General features: G+C 37.3%; 1 protein-coding gene across 7 annotated transcripts; it reads right to left on the bottom strand.

Moving 5' to 3' along the window:
- Positions 1-40: 40 nt before the first annotated feature.
- esr2a (estrogen receptor 2a) lies at positions 41-14,670 on the bottom strand. 7 transcript variants are annotated; one of them, XM_058756720.1, is made up of 11 exons: positions 14,481-14,670; positions 12,144-12,278; positions 10,884-11,409; positions 10,636-10,802; positions 9,465-9,581; positions 8,399-8,722; positions 6,036-6,174; positions 4,423-4,556; positions 3,035-3,218; positions 1,626-1,846; positions 41-1,412 (listed from the first exon to the last, which is right to left on the bottom strand). In XM_058756720.1, exons 3-10 carry the CDS (start codon positions 11,282-11,284, stop codon positions 1,636-1,638), a joined length of 1,677 nt encoding a protein of 558 aa, XP_058612703.1. In that variant the 5' UTR covers positions 11,285-11,409; positions 12,144-12,278; positions 14,481-14,670; the 3' UTR covers positions 41-1,412; positions 1,626-1,635. The 7 variants fall into 7 exon arrangements, with proteins under 7 accessions (XP_058612703.1, XP_058612701.1, XP_058612700.1 ...); XM_058756718.1 differs by having other exon boundaries at positions 41-1,509; positions 10,884-11,386; XM_058756717.1 differs by having other exon boundaries at positions 10,884-11,386.
- Positions 14,671-14,878: the final 208 nt, after the last annotated feature.

The following is a 14,878-nucleotide window of genomic DNA, read 5'->3' as shown; positions in this document are numbered from 1 at the left end:
ATATGGTCTGAATTAACTGTTCATATTTGCAAAGCCCCAATAAATAAATAAAATGTCAAATGCACATGGAAACATTTTAATACACCCCTGTGTAAATAACAGTGTTACATATATATGCACTGCAAGGCAGAACACAAAGATGTGTACAGAAAGTAAATTTCGAAAACATTTTACAAATTAAACTTTGCTGTTTAAAAATAAACATTGTCTACAACAAATCTGTATTACAGCTGGTTTTTCATGCTTCGTTGCTAAAAATAGTAAAATCAATATTAGAGCTTCATATCAAATCCATTACGATTCAGATGGCTGCCGGCAGATACAATAACATTTATAAATAATCTGTGCGTTCATTAAAATTAAGTACTTGTAAGATCTACCTTTATCTTCAAATCTTTAAGGTAGGTTTGGTTTTATATCGATTAATCCAGTTACTATTTTTTTGTTCTAATCACTGTAGGCACTGCAATATATATATGTAGAATGATTCTCATGATAGGGCTTCAGATATTTCACAGAACTATTAAAGTGCAATATCACAAGTACTTTTTTTGGTAGTTGTGGTGCATCTCACAAATATAGGTTTTCACAGTGGAATAGCAATAGATTGAGCTGTCTCTAGAAAATGTATAAATGTTTTGTACAAGGCCGTTATGGTGTTAAAGGGGTTTACTGGGTAGAGAGCAGGACGAAAGAAGTTCTTTAAGCGTAATCTGTTTTGTCAAAAGTAATAGATGCACACAAAACATCCAGCTGTCCTGAATTAGGCCCTACTGCGTGTGAAATTCACAAGTCCTTGTTCTGACAGAGAATAAAAAGGCTTGATTCATTGCTTCTGAGACTTTGGTCCAGAATTTAGTCTCTGCTCCCATTGCATACAAACCGCTCTCATTTTTAGCAATGACTGTCCATTCTGTTGTTTTGCAAGTGAAGGAATCTGATCTGTTTGTTCTGACAATGTCGTCGATAGTCGCTCTATCTACAGCAGATGCTTCAGTTGAGGCATCAGTGTGATGCTGTTTTTTCTTTTACAAAAAGCAAGAGTTGCAAATATACTGTTTAGAAAGAGAAAATGGTAAAATAGAAACTGTACATTTCATTGTGGCACAGATTTCATGGGAATGGGTGCATGTGGTAACACTGTCAGATATCTCACTGCATGTTACATTGAAATTCAAATTCGAAACAAATAGTAACTGGTTTTCAAACCACCAGCAATTGTTAAGGTTTTGCAAAAATTTAATTTCTTTTTTCTCTATTGTTTGTGGTTCTGGCTACATAAAACCAAACAATTGAAAATGAAAACAAATAATTAAATTAAAAAGAAAAATGTTTTTCATCTTGAGAAATCCTTTTCCACTCTTTTTGCGTGGCTGGTTTTGTTGTCCATTCTCCCGAAAATATAGATCATTCTTCAGCGGTGGAGAGAAAGAAGAGCAATTTAATGTGATAGTTTTTCAGCTTGTAGTTATTTTACGATTTATGGAAGAATGTTAGCTGGCAACACTCCTGTGAAATGAATGTACAAACTAAATATTTCATAAAACCTGTATTTCCATCAGTAAAAATTTTAATTAATTTCAATGAGCTGCATTATGAAAGAAACTACTCTTTCTATGTCTCACCAGAAATGGTTCAGGGTCCTGAGGTCCCTCCATGCTGAGAAGTGCATGCGAAGGCCTCCTGGACGGCTTTGCTCTCTTTGGGAACAGGAGCCGCTCGAGGGCCGGAGTGAGACAGACGGGAGCTGTGCATGATATGAGCGTCCAGCATCTCCAGAAGCAGGTCATACAGAGGAACCATCTTCTTCATCTTCATGCAGTGGAGGTGGTCCATGCCTTTGTTACTACAGATAGTGGATATACAGTCAGTGGAAGCTTTTGCACAGATCAAAAGTTACAAATAGAGCCAGGCTATAAGATCATTTGTTAAAAGAGTATATAATACAAATGAACCTTTTGGAAACAGTAGTTAGGTACATTACACTATATATATAAATAAGTTTTCTATTTTAATATACTAATTTAATATATTTTCAGGAAACAGTTGTGTCGCTTAATATTTTTGGGGCCTGTAAAACTTTCAGGATTCTTTGTTAAATAAAAAGTTTAAAAAATAATAGAAATTTTTGTTACAATATACGCTACTATTCAAAAAGTTTGGGGTCAGTATTTTTTTTTCTATCTTTTTTTAAAGAAATGAATACTTTTATTCAGTAAGCATGTGTTAAATAGGTAAAAAGTGATAGTTAAGACTAATATTGTTAGAACATATTTATATTTTGAATAAATGTTCTTTTTTAACTTTATATTTAAAAAAAAAAAGGATCACAGGTTTCAAAAAAATATTAAGCAGTACAACAGTTTCAACTGATAATAAATCAGCGTATTAGAATGATTGCTGAAGGATCATGTGACACTGAAAACTGGAGTAATGATGCTGAAAATTCAGCAATGTGTCAGAAATAAATTATATTTTAAAGTAAAAAACAGGAAACCAATATTAGAAATTGCAATAATATTATAATATTTCACAATATCACTGTTTTTCTGTATTTTTAATCAGAGCTGTATTTCTCTGGCTCCAAAACAATCAGGGTTTTTGAATAAATTAATCTCACTGGTTAAAAAAGTGATGAAGCCTTTGTGCTACACTGCAAATTTCTGGACAAATTAGCAACTGGAAAAGCTACTTTGAAAAATGCTTTTTTTTTTTTTTTTTTTTTGTAAACACTAAGCAGCACCCCAAAAACTGAAAAGAAAAAAATCATAATCATTCCAACAAAAAAAAAGGTTGGGTAGCAGACTAGGTGTCTGCATGTACTGTAATTGTAATCAGAGTTTAATTGCTCACTGCAATTTCTATGATTTTGCATCGATAATTCTTGAGCAAAGAAATACATTTCACAGTCTTCAAACAAATGACTCTATATGAAGCACAAGACACATTTTCTGAGTGAAAATCCAGCATGATGTGCACTCAAAGAAGTCACCTGCATCGAACGTTCCTTATTCCGGGTTTTTATTGTCTGTACCTGAGGTGCCTTATATGGGACAGCAGCATGAGCAGATGAGCTAGTCTGGTGGAGCGCTGCTGGAAGCTCAGGCCCGTCTTGGAGATGGCCCACACCAGAGCATCCGTCACCGAGTCCAGCAGACACAGCAGCTTCGACCGGCTCTGCAGCTCCTCTCCTCCCTCCGACGAACTCAGGCACATGTCTGCAATGACGCACAAGCGCAGCTTCTCAGAGATTAAAGCCATGAGACGCTGACATTTACAGTCGTTTAAAATAATAGAGGGTGATACCCAATTAAGCATCCAATCTAAAGAATATCCCATTCAAAAACAATGCAACACATCTGGAGCGATCAAATAAGCGATACTGAGAAGACAAAGTAGAGACAGCTGTTGGGTGCTGAGAATGAAGAGAGAATGCACGAGGAAAAGACTGATCAAAAGTTCAGAGGAATCAGAGCAGGAAGAAATACTGGTTCCTTCAGATGATAAACACTAAGCAGGTACTGCCTGTTACTTACATAAGCGTTTGCTATGAAATGGATACTTGGGTTGAAACTTGAAAGCGTGGAGCAAAGGCATGTTGTCCCCATTAAGACTTTATACAGCGTGTGAGCTTTTTTCTTGTCTGGCCTTGCCAACACTCCCTTGACATTAAAGCAAGTGTAGTTGTTGTAACCTTCTGAGTTATGGGCATCGAGTGAACGCAATTTATTACGGCTTTGTGGAGGTCTGCAATTTACTTGGATTTTTGATGTTTGAGACACTAAGAGGACAGGAAATGAAGGAGTGTATGATCACTGCATGACTCCAGCAGGAATCGAAAAACTGGTGTTTTGATGACTTCACGGGAATAAATTACATTTCAAAATGTATTAAAATAGAAAAGTAATTTTAAATTGAAAGACTTGATGAGATCAAAAACATTATAAAATGTAAATATGCAGTGTAAATATATATCCCAACAAAATTTTATGATTAAAAAAGGTATTTATGGATTAATATTGAACATTAAGATTAAATATTCAATATTTCAAATTTTCACTTTACTGGTAGCAGTAAGACATCCTGGGTTATTTGAGAAAATAAATAAATAAATAAATGAATGAATGCAATGTGTGTACATTAAAACAACAGAGCTTGATATTATAGATCAAATAATTTAATATTAGACAAATTTAATGAGAAAGTAAAAAAAAAAGTTGTTTTTAGGAATGTATTGTGAATGCATTCTATTTTAATCTCCTTGCTAAACAACTGAGATCCACTGTGATTTTTGTGTCTTATTGGGAAGGTCAAAAAAGCGTACAAATTCATTTTTTCTAATAAAAATAAATTTGTTTTATTAACACGAGTGGTAAAAATGCATGCACATTTGATAAAACTTTTAATGAGAAGAACACTCACTGGAGTTGAGCAGGATCATGGCTTTGAGACACACGTACTCCTCTCTCTGTAACTTCAGTTCTCTGAACCTAGACGTGGCTGCCAGCAGCATATCAAAGATCTCCACAAACCCCTGCACACAGCTTCCTTCGTCCCTGACAAACACAAAGACATTTAGCAGTCTCGCAAATTAGCTTCACACCATCAGAAACCCGGGACCAGGCCTAAATCTCAAACCTCAGTAGTCGTATTCCAAACCTGGCACCTACTGAAAGTACGAATGGCGAAGTCTGTATAAAGCGTCAATGGAAAAGCAGAGTACTAGTGCTCTCTGAGATGCTGAGAGGTGCTTCAGCAGTGAATGAGACTGGGAACGGCACTAACTCTTCATTAAAACTTAGAACAGAGAGAACAATAAGGTTACTTCCATTTAGCTTTAAACAAGACTTAGTCACAAACGCCATTGTACTTCATTACTATTTTTAAGTATTATTTTGGGGAATTTGTCGAATAATACTGAGTCATTAACGGCAGTTATAGTCAGATAGCTGGCACGTTCTGTTTTTGGCCCTTTTTTTCATGTTGACAAGCAGTACACCACGTTAAACTCAGGGATTCAGTTGGCTATGAATTCCGTATCCAAAATGAAGCCAATGAAAATACAGTAAATGTCTGGCAGCATATCAGATGGTGAGCATATTTACAGTCCACCCATGACTGGAACGGTTTGGATGTGTAGCCCAGTATAAAGTCTGGAGCATCTGTAACCCTGGCCAATTTATTTTCTCACATTACAACACTGGTACACACCATGTTAGAGTGTACAAAGGGCAGCGGAGTAGAGGGGGGCGTGATAATACACAAGCCATGGCAGAATCAGTTCCTGTCTTCCCACAGCTCTCTAATTCCCAACACAGAGCCTCACACTTGCTCTGACACATCTGCCCAAACCGCTGATTTTGTTTCACAGCTGTATTCTTAAGATAGTGTGCTATATTCTACACAAACAACTGTTATGAATACACAGTTCTTATGCAGTGTGAGAAGACATGTTAGATTTTTATATCACATTATAAAAACAAAAATATCTTAAAATTCCAGTGAAAACACAGGTGGCAAGTTAATAGTATGAATGTTGGTTTTTCGAATGCATCAGGACTTTCTTTTAATGCACCATTGATAGGAAAGTTGCATCACCCTGACATTTTGAATTTTACGTCCCCCAAAAAATATAAAAATTACATTTAATTCAGGAATTAAAACATGCTCATCATAGAATATATATGTATTCAGGTCACTGTATGTATGAACGGCACTTTTTTGGAATACATTTTTTTTTTTATTGAAAAAATGGACACCATGTCATGGACTTATTATATTTAGGTTAGCATGCTAACTTTAAATAACCATGGCTAAATGGCTTTCAACCTTGAAGTGAACAGAGGGTTAACTAAAGTCTGTATTTTATACCATACTGGCACACAGAACAAACTAACAGCTGCAAAAAAATATTGACCATCCAAAGCACATGAGAATACAAAAAATAAAAAATATTCAAAGCACAGAGAGATGGATGTGCCTGTTCATAAATTAGGTAATGGGAAGGATAAACACTATTAACTCACACTAGTTACCTGCTGAGACTGAGGTCTGGGGAGAAAATGAGCTTTCCAGGGTGATTAACGGATCGCCACATCAGTCCCAGCATCAGCACCTCTAACCAGCAGCACTCCAACAAATGGACCTGGTCAAAAAGACTGAGCTCCACAAAACCTGCAGTGAGAAATAAGCACTTGTTATTAACTCCATAATAATCCAAAAACAGTTTTGTATAAGACGCTCATCCCTGGGGATCTACAATAACTTGAAAAGAAGGGTCTGAGGGAAAGTTTGCTTATGTTCTCAGAATAAACAAACTGTTCATGTTCAGAATCAGAACAGGATGATTCACTAATAAAAGACTCTCCCATCTCAAAAGCCAAGTATTAATTAAAATGAAAAATCAGCCAAGAAAACAGAACAAAACCGGCCTCTTGCAGTTCTTTCATTGCAGATTTCAGGCTGCTAAATGGTAAATCATTTTGATATACAGCATACTTGTGTGTGTGTGTGTGTACTTGTGTGTAGAGCTGATAAAATGTAAAAACTGTAACTTGAATGCAATGTAAGTCGCTTTGGATAAAAGCGTCTGCTAAATGCATAAATGTAAATGTAAATGTACTTGTTTTTCTATTCAGGTGGGGACTTAAACCTGAATACACACAGACTCATGGGGACTCGTGTCATGGTGGGGACCTAAATTGAGGACCTAAAGGGGTCATATGATGCGATTTCAAGTTTTCCTTTCTCTTTGGAGTGTTACAAGCTGTTTGTGCATAGATGAGATCCCTGAAGCTGCAAAGACTAAAGTCTCAAAACCAAAGAGATATTCTTTATAAAAGTTAAGACTCGACCACGCCCCCTAAACGGCTCATTCAGACACGCCCCCACTTGTCTATGTCATGGTGTGGGGAGATTTGCAAAACACCGCCCAAACATATATGCAAAGAAAGAGGGCGTGGTTTTTATTCTCGCTGTAGTATTGTTGCTGCCATGTCCTGGAGACCCTTTCGCTGTGAAAGCGAAACTACTTTGTTTGGGCTTCCAAAAGAGGACACACGTAGAATTCAGTGGTTTAGTTATATTTACAACAATGTTCCAGAACAGTTCAACCCAAATATTAGACTGTGTGCAGCGTATTTTATAGGAGGACTATTTCCTGAACCTGGGAGTAGCCTGCCAGCAATGCTCAAAGGCTGTTTCTATAAAGTGGGGCAATTCCAACTTTGCGAGGACAGTCTGGTGCTTCTGACTCACAGCCTGTAAGTATGTTTTCATATTTAAAGAATTTGCCACTGACTGTTCAAACGCGAGTTTTGAGCTGTGTACGTTAGTGTTTGCTGTTTGTCGTTTCTCTGATCACAAATGCAGACATGGTAATATTTACGCGGCGCGACGCGAGGCGTAAAAAGACAGTATAAGTCATTATAATCAGCAATTATGTCCCCACTGGATGCAAAGAATGCCTCATTTGCAATGGGTTTTATTGTTTTTGTGTCGTAGTGCCGGGACACGGCATCACAATACGGTAAGGGGCGTAACATTTCCGTATCACGCTTGAGGTATTCGGCCAATCACAACGCACTGGTTAGCTGGCCAATCAGAGCACGCCTCACTTCTCAGAACGATGAGCTTTGTAAAAACCGGCGCGTTTCAGAAAGGCGGAGCGTAGAAGAGCAACAATGTACAGTATGTTGAAAATAATGTGTTTTTTGAACCTTAAACCACATAAACTCATTGCATTACACCAAATACACAAAATAATGTTCTTTTTAGCAACGTCATGTGACCCCTTTAAACATTAAGTATAACATTAAACCTATTTAATCATTCCACTACAAAAGTTCAATATTAAGATATTTTTTGCAGTCTTAAACTATAAAGTGAATTAGCATTATTGAGCTAAAGATTCCCTCAGGAATTTCTAATGTGCTTTTTACAATAGTGAAATTTGATTGATGACTTACAATGTTACAATTGCTATAAAGAAACAATCATTTGAGTTTACGTGCTTGATGAATGAAGTGAAATTCAACTTTTGTACACCTCATGCAGCTACTTGTTAGCAACATTTTAAAACACAGATCAACTGTAAAGTTAGTTTGAACCTTGGTATGATGTAATTGATTCTAAATTCAGAAGATGACGCATCCTTCTCAAGTAATGTTAACCACATACCTTGCTGTACTCATAAATCGAAAAATGCTGTTCTAAAAACCCATTAGAAATTCCAGAGGGAATCCATAGGGAATCAGCTTTGCTGGTTTGGTCTACAAATTGATGCTATGACTGATGAGCTCCTTTCCATGTGGATTTGCAGTTAGGCAGATTTGTGATTTTGGAAAGGCTAGTGTTATAACTGAATCGTTTTTTCTTATGATTCTGGTTATACATTCACCTGGGATCTTCTTGGCCCAGCTGATCATGTGAACGAGCTCTTTGTCAGCCAGGTTGGTCAGTGACATCATGACGTTGGCCTCAGTGAATGGCTTCTTCATGTCTTTCATGAGGTAAATCTCGGGTGGCTCTGCATCCATGATTCGAGCGATTAGTTCCTCAGGGCTCAACGCTATGCTAACCACCTTATTTCCACCGAGGGGACATGGGACACTTTGGATTTCTTGAGATCTCGGGCCACATGTTCTCATCCTGCCAGAGAATCGAGCCAATCGCTTCTGCTGCGCTCCTCTTTGTTGGTAGCTGCCACGATCTCGGCGTAACCCTGTGAAAAAATACCATGTAACTGCACGATTCACTTCAACCTGATCCATGTGGGTTTAAAGGATTATACTAAAATTTGTAAATTATTATTAATATATTCATATTAAGAATGTGTTGGACAAAGAGCCAAAAAGGTTGGGAACCACTAGCTTAAAATTAGTTTGAACAGAAAGCAAAGCAAAAAGCTGCAGAAACTTGTTTACAAAACTGTGTATTTGATATGACATTTGATACAGAGCTCAAAACAACTACATCAACCAATGAAATGAGAGCACATCACTTTCTCTTCTAAGCTTGAAGCAAAGCTGTGAAAGTAGACTGCACTAAAACAACAATTAGATGAGACCGGATGAGGATGGATGTAACAGTCTCCACAGCAACACAGACTTAATTCAACTAGCACAAGCCATCCAAGATTACCCACAGCTCAAAAGACAACATGCAAGACCATCTGGTTCAAATATGTGCATGAATTATTATAATGTGAAATGAGTCATTTATCTGGGTTTTTTGGTGCAGCCTTTGACCAGCATCTATAAATAATCAGGGCTCTATCACATTATCATTACAATGGTGACGCATATCAAAACTTCACGGCACGATAGCTGCTTAATAGTGGGACATAAATTCCAAAGTCCATGGCTTTGGACAAAATTCAGCAGTAATCTGAGATGAAGTGTTTGGTAACTGTGTGGGTGTAGAAAGGGTGTGGATAGGGAGGAATGGAAACGAAAGAGTCCCACCACATTTCATCATTCCAACTTCATAACATTTTCGCAGACGGCAGGCCTGGCAGCTTTTGCGGCGGTTCTTGTCGATGGTGCACTGGTTGGTGGCAGGGCAGATGTAGTCATTGTGTCCTGAGAAAATTAATCAAATGTTCGTTATTATCCACTGAGCAGTTGCTTAGAACTCAAACAAGTATGTTACTATGTTTATGGACTGTAAAGTAGAGTGGCCTTATAAAGGCATTAAACTAGCACAGCTATCTACAACATTGGTTGTTAAGGACAATGAAAAAAAAAATAGTAGTTTCAAATAATTAGAATCAATTATTCCAGAGTTAAATGACCATTTCTGAAGGATAATGTGGCTGTCATAAAGATGGCTAATTATAGTTAAATACATGCAAGGAAGACAAGACCATTGACAATTCAGCATGCAATCACATATTAAAGTCCAATATAAAAGTCCAATCACAAACCAGCATGCAAATGTATGATGACACCTTCACCCATCACTCTCAGTTACATATTGAATGCTGAAAATTCTATCAACATCAGTAGGAGATTTCAACCTTTAATCTTAAATTTTAAAGTAGGGATGGAAAGTATATCAGCCTATTATTTACCAAAACTGTCAATTTTATTGTATATAACATAAGCATGCTAATTTCCCCTATTTTTACATTTAGATTACCCCTGTCATCAACCAAACACACATTTAATCTTTAAGTTTAAAAACAATGTTAAATGTAATCTTCAGCGAATCTCAAAAAATTAATATAACTTTTTCATACTTTACATTATAATGCTGAGAAGCCTAAATTTGCATAAATAATTAAAGAATTCAAAATGAGCTTTTAGCTTTTATTTTTAAGTAATTCAGACTGCTTGAATTGAAATATCAGCCATTTATTGGTTATTGGTCATTTTTTGTGTTTTATTTTTGATTAATTTTATACTAATTGAATTTTACTAGCAGGCATTTATCGATTATTGGCCATAACATTAAAATGACTGATTTCAGTTTTTAGTGATTTATTTTGTATTAATTTAGACTAACTGAATTTTAAGATCAGCCATTTATTGGTTATAGGTCATAACGTGAAAATAATTATCGAATGATCAATATCGGTGCATCCCTAATAATAAACGCGCAACAAAGTACAGGAGTAATTTCAGAGAACAATACCTTGTATACTTCTCTTGAAGAAGGCTTTGCATCCTTCACACGACCACACACCATAATGATACCCAGAGGCGTAATCGCTACAGACGGCGCAGTAGTGCATGTCAGCTTTACCTCTCAAAGGGGTAGAAGTTTCTTCTGCATCTGCTACCCTCTTTGCAAGTGGTTTGCTATAGAGGAAATTGGGCACATGCATCTGAGTCAGTATTAGGTAATTGTCCTAAATAAAACATAATTGAGTTACCACATACCAGTTTTCCTCTTCGCTGTGATCATGTGGTGTAAGTTCTGCCCAAGTCCCACCAGCTGGATGGTTTTGTTGTAGTCGAGTCTGTTGCTGATGCAATGCAATTGAGGAAACGTGGCTATGAGGTGGCCAAAAGAGGGTGGGGCTTAGCGACTGCCGCACTGATGGGCAGTCGGACAGAGGCGATGTGCCGTAACCCAGCAAAGCGGGACTGTAGAAGGGCAGGGTGGTGAAGTCATGGCCGATGTCTGTGTAGGGTGATGGGATGCAGATGGGGTGGCTCTCTACTGGCAGGGATGGAGAGGAGGAGTTAAAGACAGGAGAGAGGACATGACCTCCCACCCTGCTGGAGTCCACTTCCTGCAGCTGAAGTAGAGGACTGTCTCCCTCGGGATACTCGGACATGGTGAAGGCGGACGAGTTCAGTGCTGTCGTATCATCAACAGGGAGCTGTTGATGTAAGTCATGTTGAACTCCTCAGTCATCGATACTGAAACCTGATGCAGCCTAATGTACAATCGACAGGAAGCCTTTCGTTTACAGTGGGAAATTAACAGGAAAAAAACGCAAATATTATTCATTCTGTTTCTCTTCTAGCGAGCAGTTATAAGCAACTCTCTTGAGGAAAAGCACCAGCAACTTTTAAATGAATGGCCAGGCCAACTATGATATAATCAGTCTAGAAATTTTCCAACTTCAAATGCATATATAAGATGTCAAGCTCTGTGTGTGGTTTCAATATCTGTATATAATCACATTATTTTTCACATACAGTGTAAACTAGTTTTTATACAAAAAATGTAGCTATATTTACCGGGTACCTGGCATCAAAAAGCTTCTGCACTGCAAGATATAGGTTCATAGATGTTGCCACTGTTTAGTCATATACTCAGGATTGAACCCATGGCCTTGACATTGCTAACGCCATGCTCTATAGAAATTCTCGTAAAGCTAGACTCACTACAATTTAATAGCAGATATTTGTTTGAATGTATTAGCTTGGGGACACTGAAAAGCAGCTGCGTGTCTTGCATATCTGCCTATTTTAGGTCAGTTTAATAAACTTTCAGCCTCTTGCATACGGCTCAGTGATGGTATGAAACTAAGTTGCATTCGAAAAGGCCTCAGGAACATTTACATTTCTCTTACACGGAATATCCATAAAAATGAATTGAGGCATGAAGACATTTTTATTTCTCTCAGCTCTATGCAGTGCTGTCTAATGGCACGTTAGTTCTTAGAAGTCTGTGAAAGTGAATCTTACCTACACAGTTTTCGTAGACTGTACTTGCGAGAGAGGCAGTTAGCCGCACTGTGTCTCCGGACTGCCAACGGTGAGTCAGCCGAGGACTTTTGAACCCTTGTTTTAGTGCAGACAGGCAACTGGCCAAAACATACCCTGCACAGAGCATAAGCACCAGCAAAATGACAGAACGAGAAAAGTATGATGCTATGCTGTGAACTATTTTTATAAATAACTAACATATTATTTGTTGTTATTATTATTATTATGTATGTTTTAATTAGTGATACATAAAGATGTCAAATTATATCCTTCTTTGCACATCACACACAAAAAGACTATAAAATGCTATAGTAACGTTTAATTGGTTAAATGTAAGTTACCATAATGTATATGATGAATGGTTTAACATCACATAATACATCATTTTACTGTAAAATACAGTACAATGTGTGTTTTTTAAAAGTAAAACTATGAACACTGGAAACACTGTATTTAATGGTGAATTTCTGGCATTCACAGTTGCCATTTGTTAGTGTAAATTTGATGTAAAATGCTAAATATGCATTTAGAATGCAACTTCATATCAATTATAGAAATGTCACTATGTGAATGACCTTTTCACCAGCTGTAGAGGTTAGACAAACACCTACAGTAAAATCCTCTATTCACTCCCGTCCCATCATTCTGATAATGGGAAAACTATTCTTCCCATTAAAAGGGAACTCTCTGCATCAACTCTCTCCTGACAACCAGTCTGGCATGATGTGTGCTCTTGAGGCAAAAGAGCGCCCGGCCACTGGCCAGCAGTGCATACCAAAAACAAAAGCCCAAGGCCGCGGTGTGATCTCCCCACTCACTCCCTTCTCTGGCGGAAAACGGATAAGGGAGAGAAGGAGCGACGGAAACCATGCCCTGTGCAGGAGTTGTGGGAACAAGGGGGAAGACCACCGTTGAGCGTGATGCAAACTCTTAACACTTTGAGCCTTCTAATAATATAGTGCATGTTAAAACAGAGTGCTACAATATAAGTCTTAATGTAGTTTAAACAGCAGAACGCTGTGTTAACAACAGCCGGTCATAGATTTGATTCCCAGGGAATGAAAGAACTGACATGCATTTCACTTCATCTACATTACCATAAGGTAGATCTACATTTATTTATAGACCACAGTCACTGCGGAAAATGATGCTGCTGGAGCTCATTTTTATGTATTCCTTATTTCTTCAGTGAATGCTACGAACTATTATCGTCCTTCCTGGAAATCTTACCAGTATGTCTTACTGTACTTAGACTTATATTTCCACCACACATTAAAAACTACACATAGCAGCAGCTGACCTGTACGCCAGGTACATAACTGATTTGTATTACTGTACGACAACAGTTTTTTAAGAACATTGTATGTCACCATTTTCTGAAGCTACAAAAAGGCCACTTACTTTACTGACACCATTACCGACTTCTGGAACAAATGTACAAGTAATATATATATATATATATATTTGACTGGTAAGGTTTTTTTTTTCTTTCTCTCTCTCTTTCTCATCCCCCAAAACTATCAACTTACAACAGCAGGTCTGCATTAATACTGCCCATTCATTGAACCATAAATAAATTATTTTATATGATTTCTAGAAGTTTTCTGTGCTGTTCCGTCATTGTTGTCTCATTCGCTTAAAACAAGTGTTATTTTCTATTAAATGGTAATAAATATAGGCCTACTACATTATATGCAATTATGATCACTTAGAGAAGTTTTATTATTTTAATGAAAAAAATAATTGTTGTACTGAAAATAATAATAAATGTACTGACAGGTCATTCAGATGAAAGACAGGCTATCTTGAAGTCAGTAATTCTAATAAGCTATGAATATTTATCACTGTTGAGGACAAGAGTCAAAATAATCAGGTTTTTGTTCACCAATTGTAATATATGTAGCCTACGTACATGTAATATTGTAATGTAATATTTAAAACCAAACATAGCTTACTTTGTGAGTAAAAAAAAAAAATGTGAAATAGAAAAATATAGCTACATAATCATCATCACAGCTTTATTATTTAGTGGTTTGTTAAAACACTTTCAATGGGAAGAAAAATATCAGTATCAACGCCCGGGTCTCAGAGGGTTAAAACGTTCATCCTCATGGCTCGCAGTGCCGCTTAAAAAGTGAATGAATAAAATCTTCTACATTCTTTCATTAATTAACCCGCTTGCGTCACTTTATAGTGAACACTGCACGCGTACTGTAAGTAAACACACGCGCAGAATGAAACACTGCAATGCGATTGATAAAGGACGAAAGTTTACCCGCATTACGACAAACGGGGGATGCAAGACAGTGAACCTACCTGTTGCAGTCGATGTTTAGTTGATCAACAGATGGTGCACTGTAAGGCTCGATTTCTGAGTCGATAAGAATCCCAAAAGATAATTTTATTGCTTGATTTGATTGCTGTTAAAGTCTGTGTAATGGGGAAATGGCCAGCTGTCAGGATACATGTTAAAGTGTGCTCTGCTCCGTCTGTCACGGAACGCTCGTACTTATTTGAGAGTCCGGACGTCACTGACCACACCCGCCTGAATCACCTCCTCCTCCTGACCCAACATCTGCTGCTCACTGTGTACTCTGTAGGCTACTAACCTGATCATTCGGTTGCACTTAACAGCTGGATCATTCCTTTTTTGAAAAAAAAAAAAAAAAAAAGCAAGAACGAAATAATGCTAGTCAAATCACTTTAGAAATTAG

Source organism: Onychostoma macrolepis, chromosome 20 (assembly GCF_012432095.1).
Source record: "Onychostoma macrolepis isolate SWU-2019 chromosome 20, ASM1243209v1, whole genome shotgun sequence".
NCBI lineage: Eukaryota > Metazoa > Chordata > Actinopteri > Cypriniformes > Cyprinidae > Onychostoma > Onychostoma macrolepis.
The sequence above is the reverse complement of the archived record's forward strand: the minus strand, read 5'-3'. Positions and strand labels throughout refer to the sequence as shown.

Excerpts from the sequence above, each read along its gene's own strand:
- esr2a (XM_058756720.1), bottom strand. The coding sequence starts at position 11,284 with ATGTCCGAGTATCCCGAGGGAGACAGTCCTCTACTTCAGCTGCAGGAA. Across the intron at positions 10,803-10,883 it reads CACAGCGAAGAGGAAAACTG|CAAACCACTTGCAAAGAGGG; the intron begins GTATGTGGTAAC and ends TTTCCTCTATAG. Across the intron at positions 6,175-8,398 it reads CTGGGCCAAGAAGATCCCAG|GTTTTGTGGAGCTCAGTCTT; the intron begins GTGAATGTATAA and ends TTCTCACTGCAG.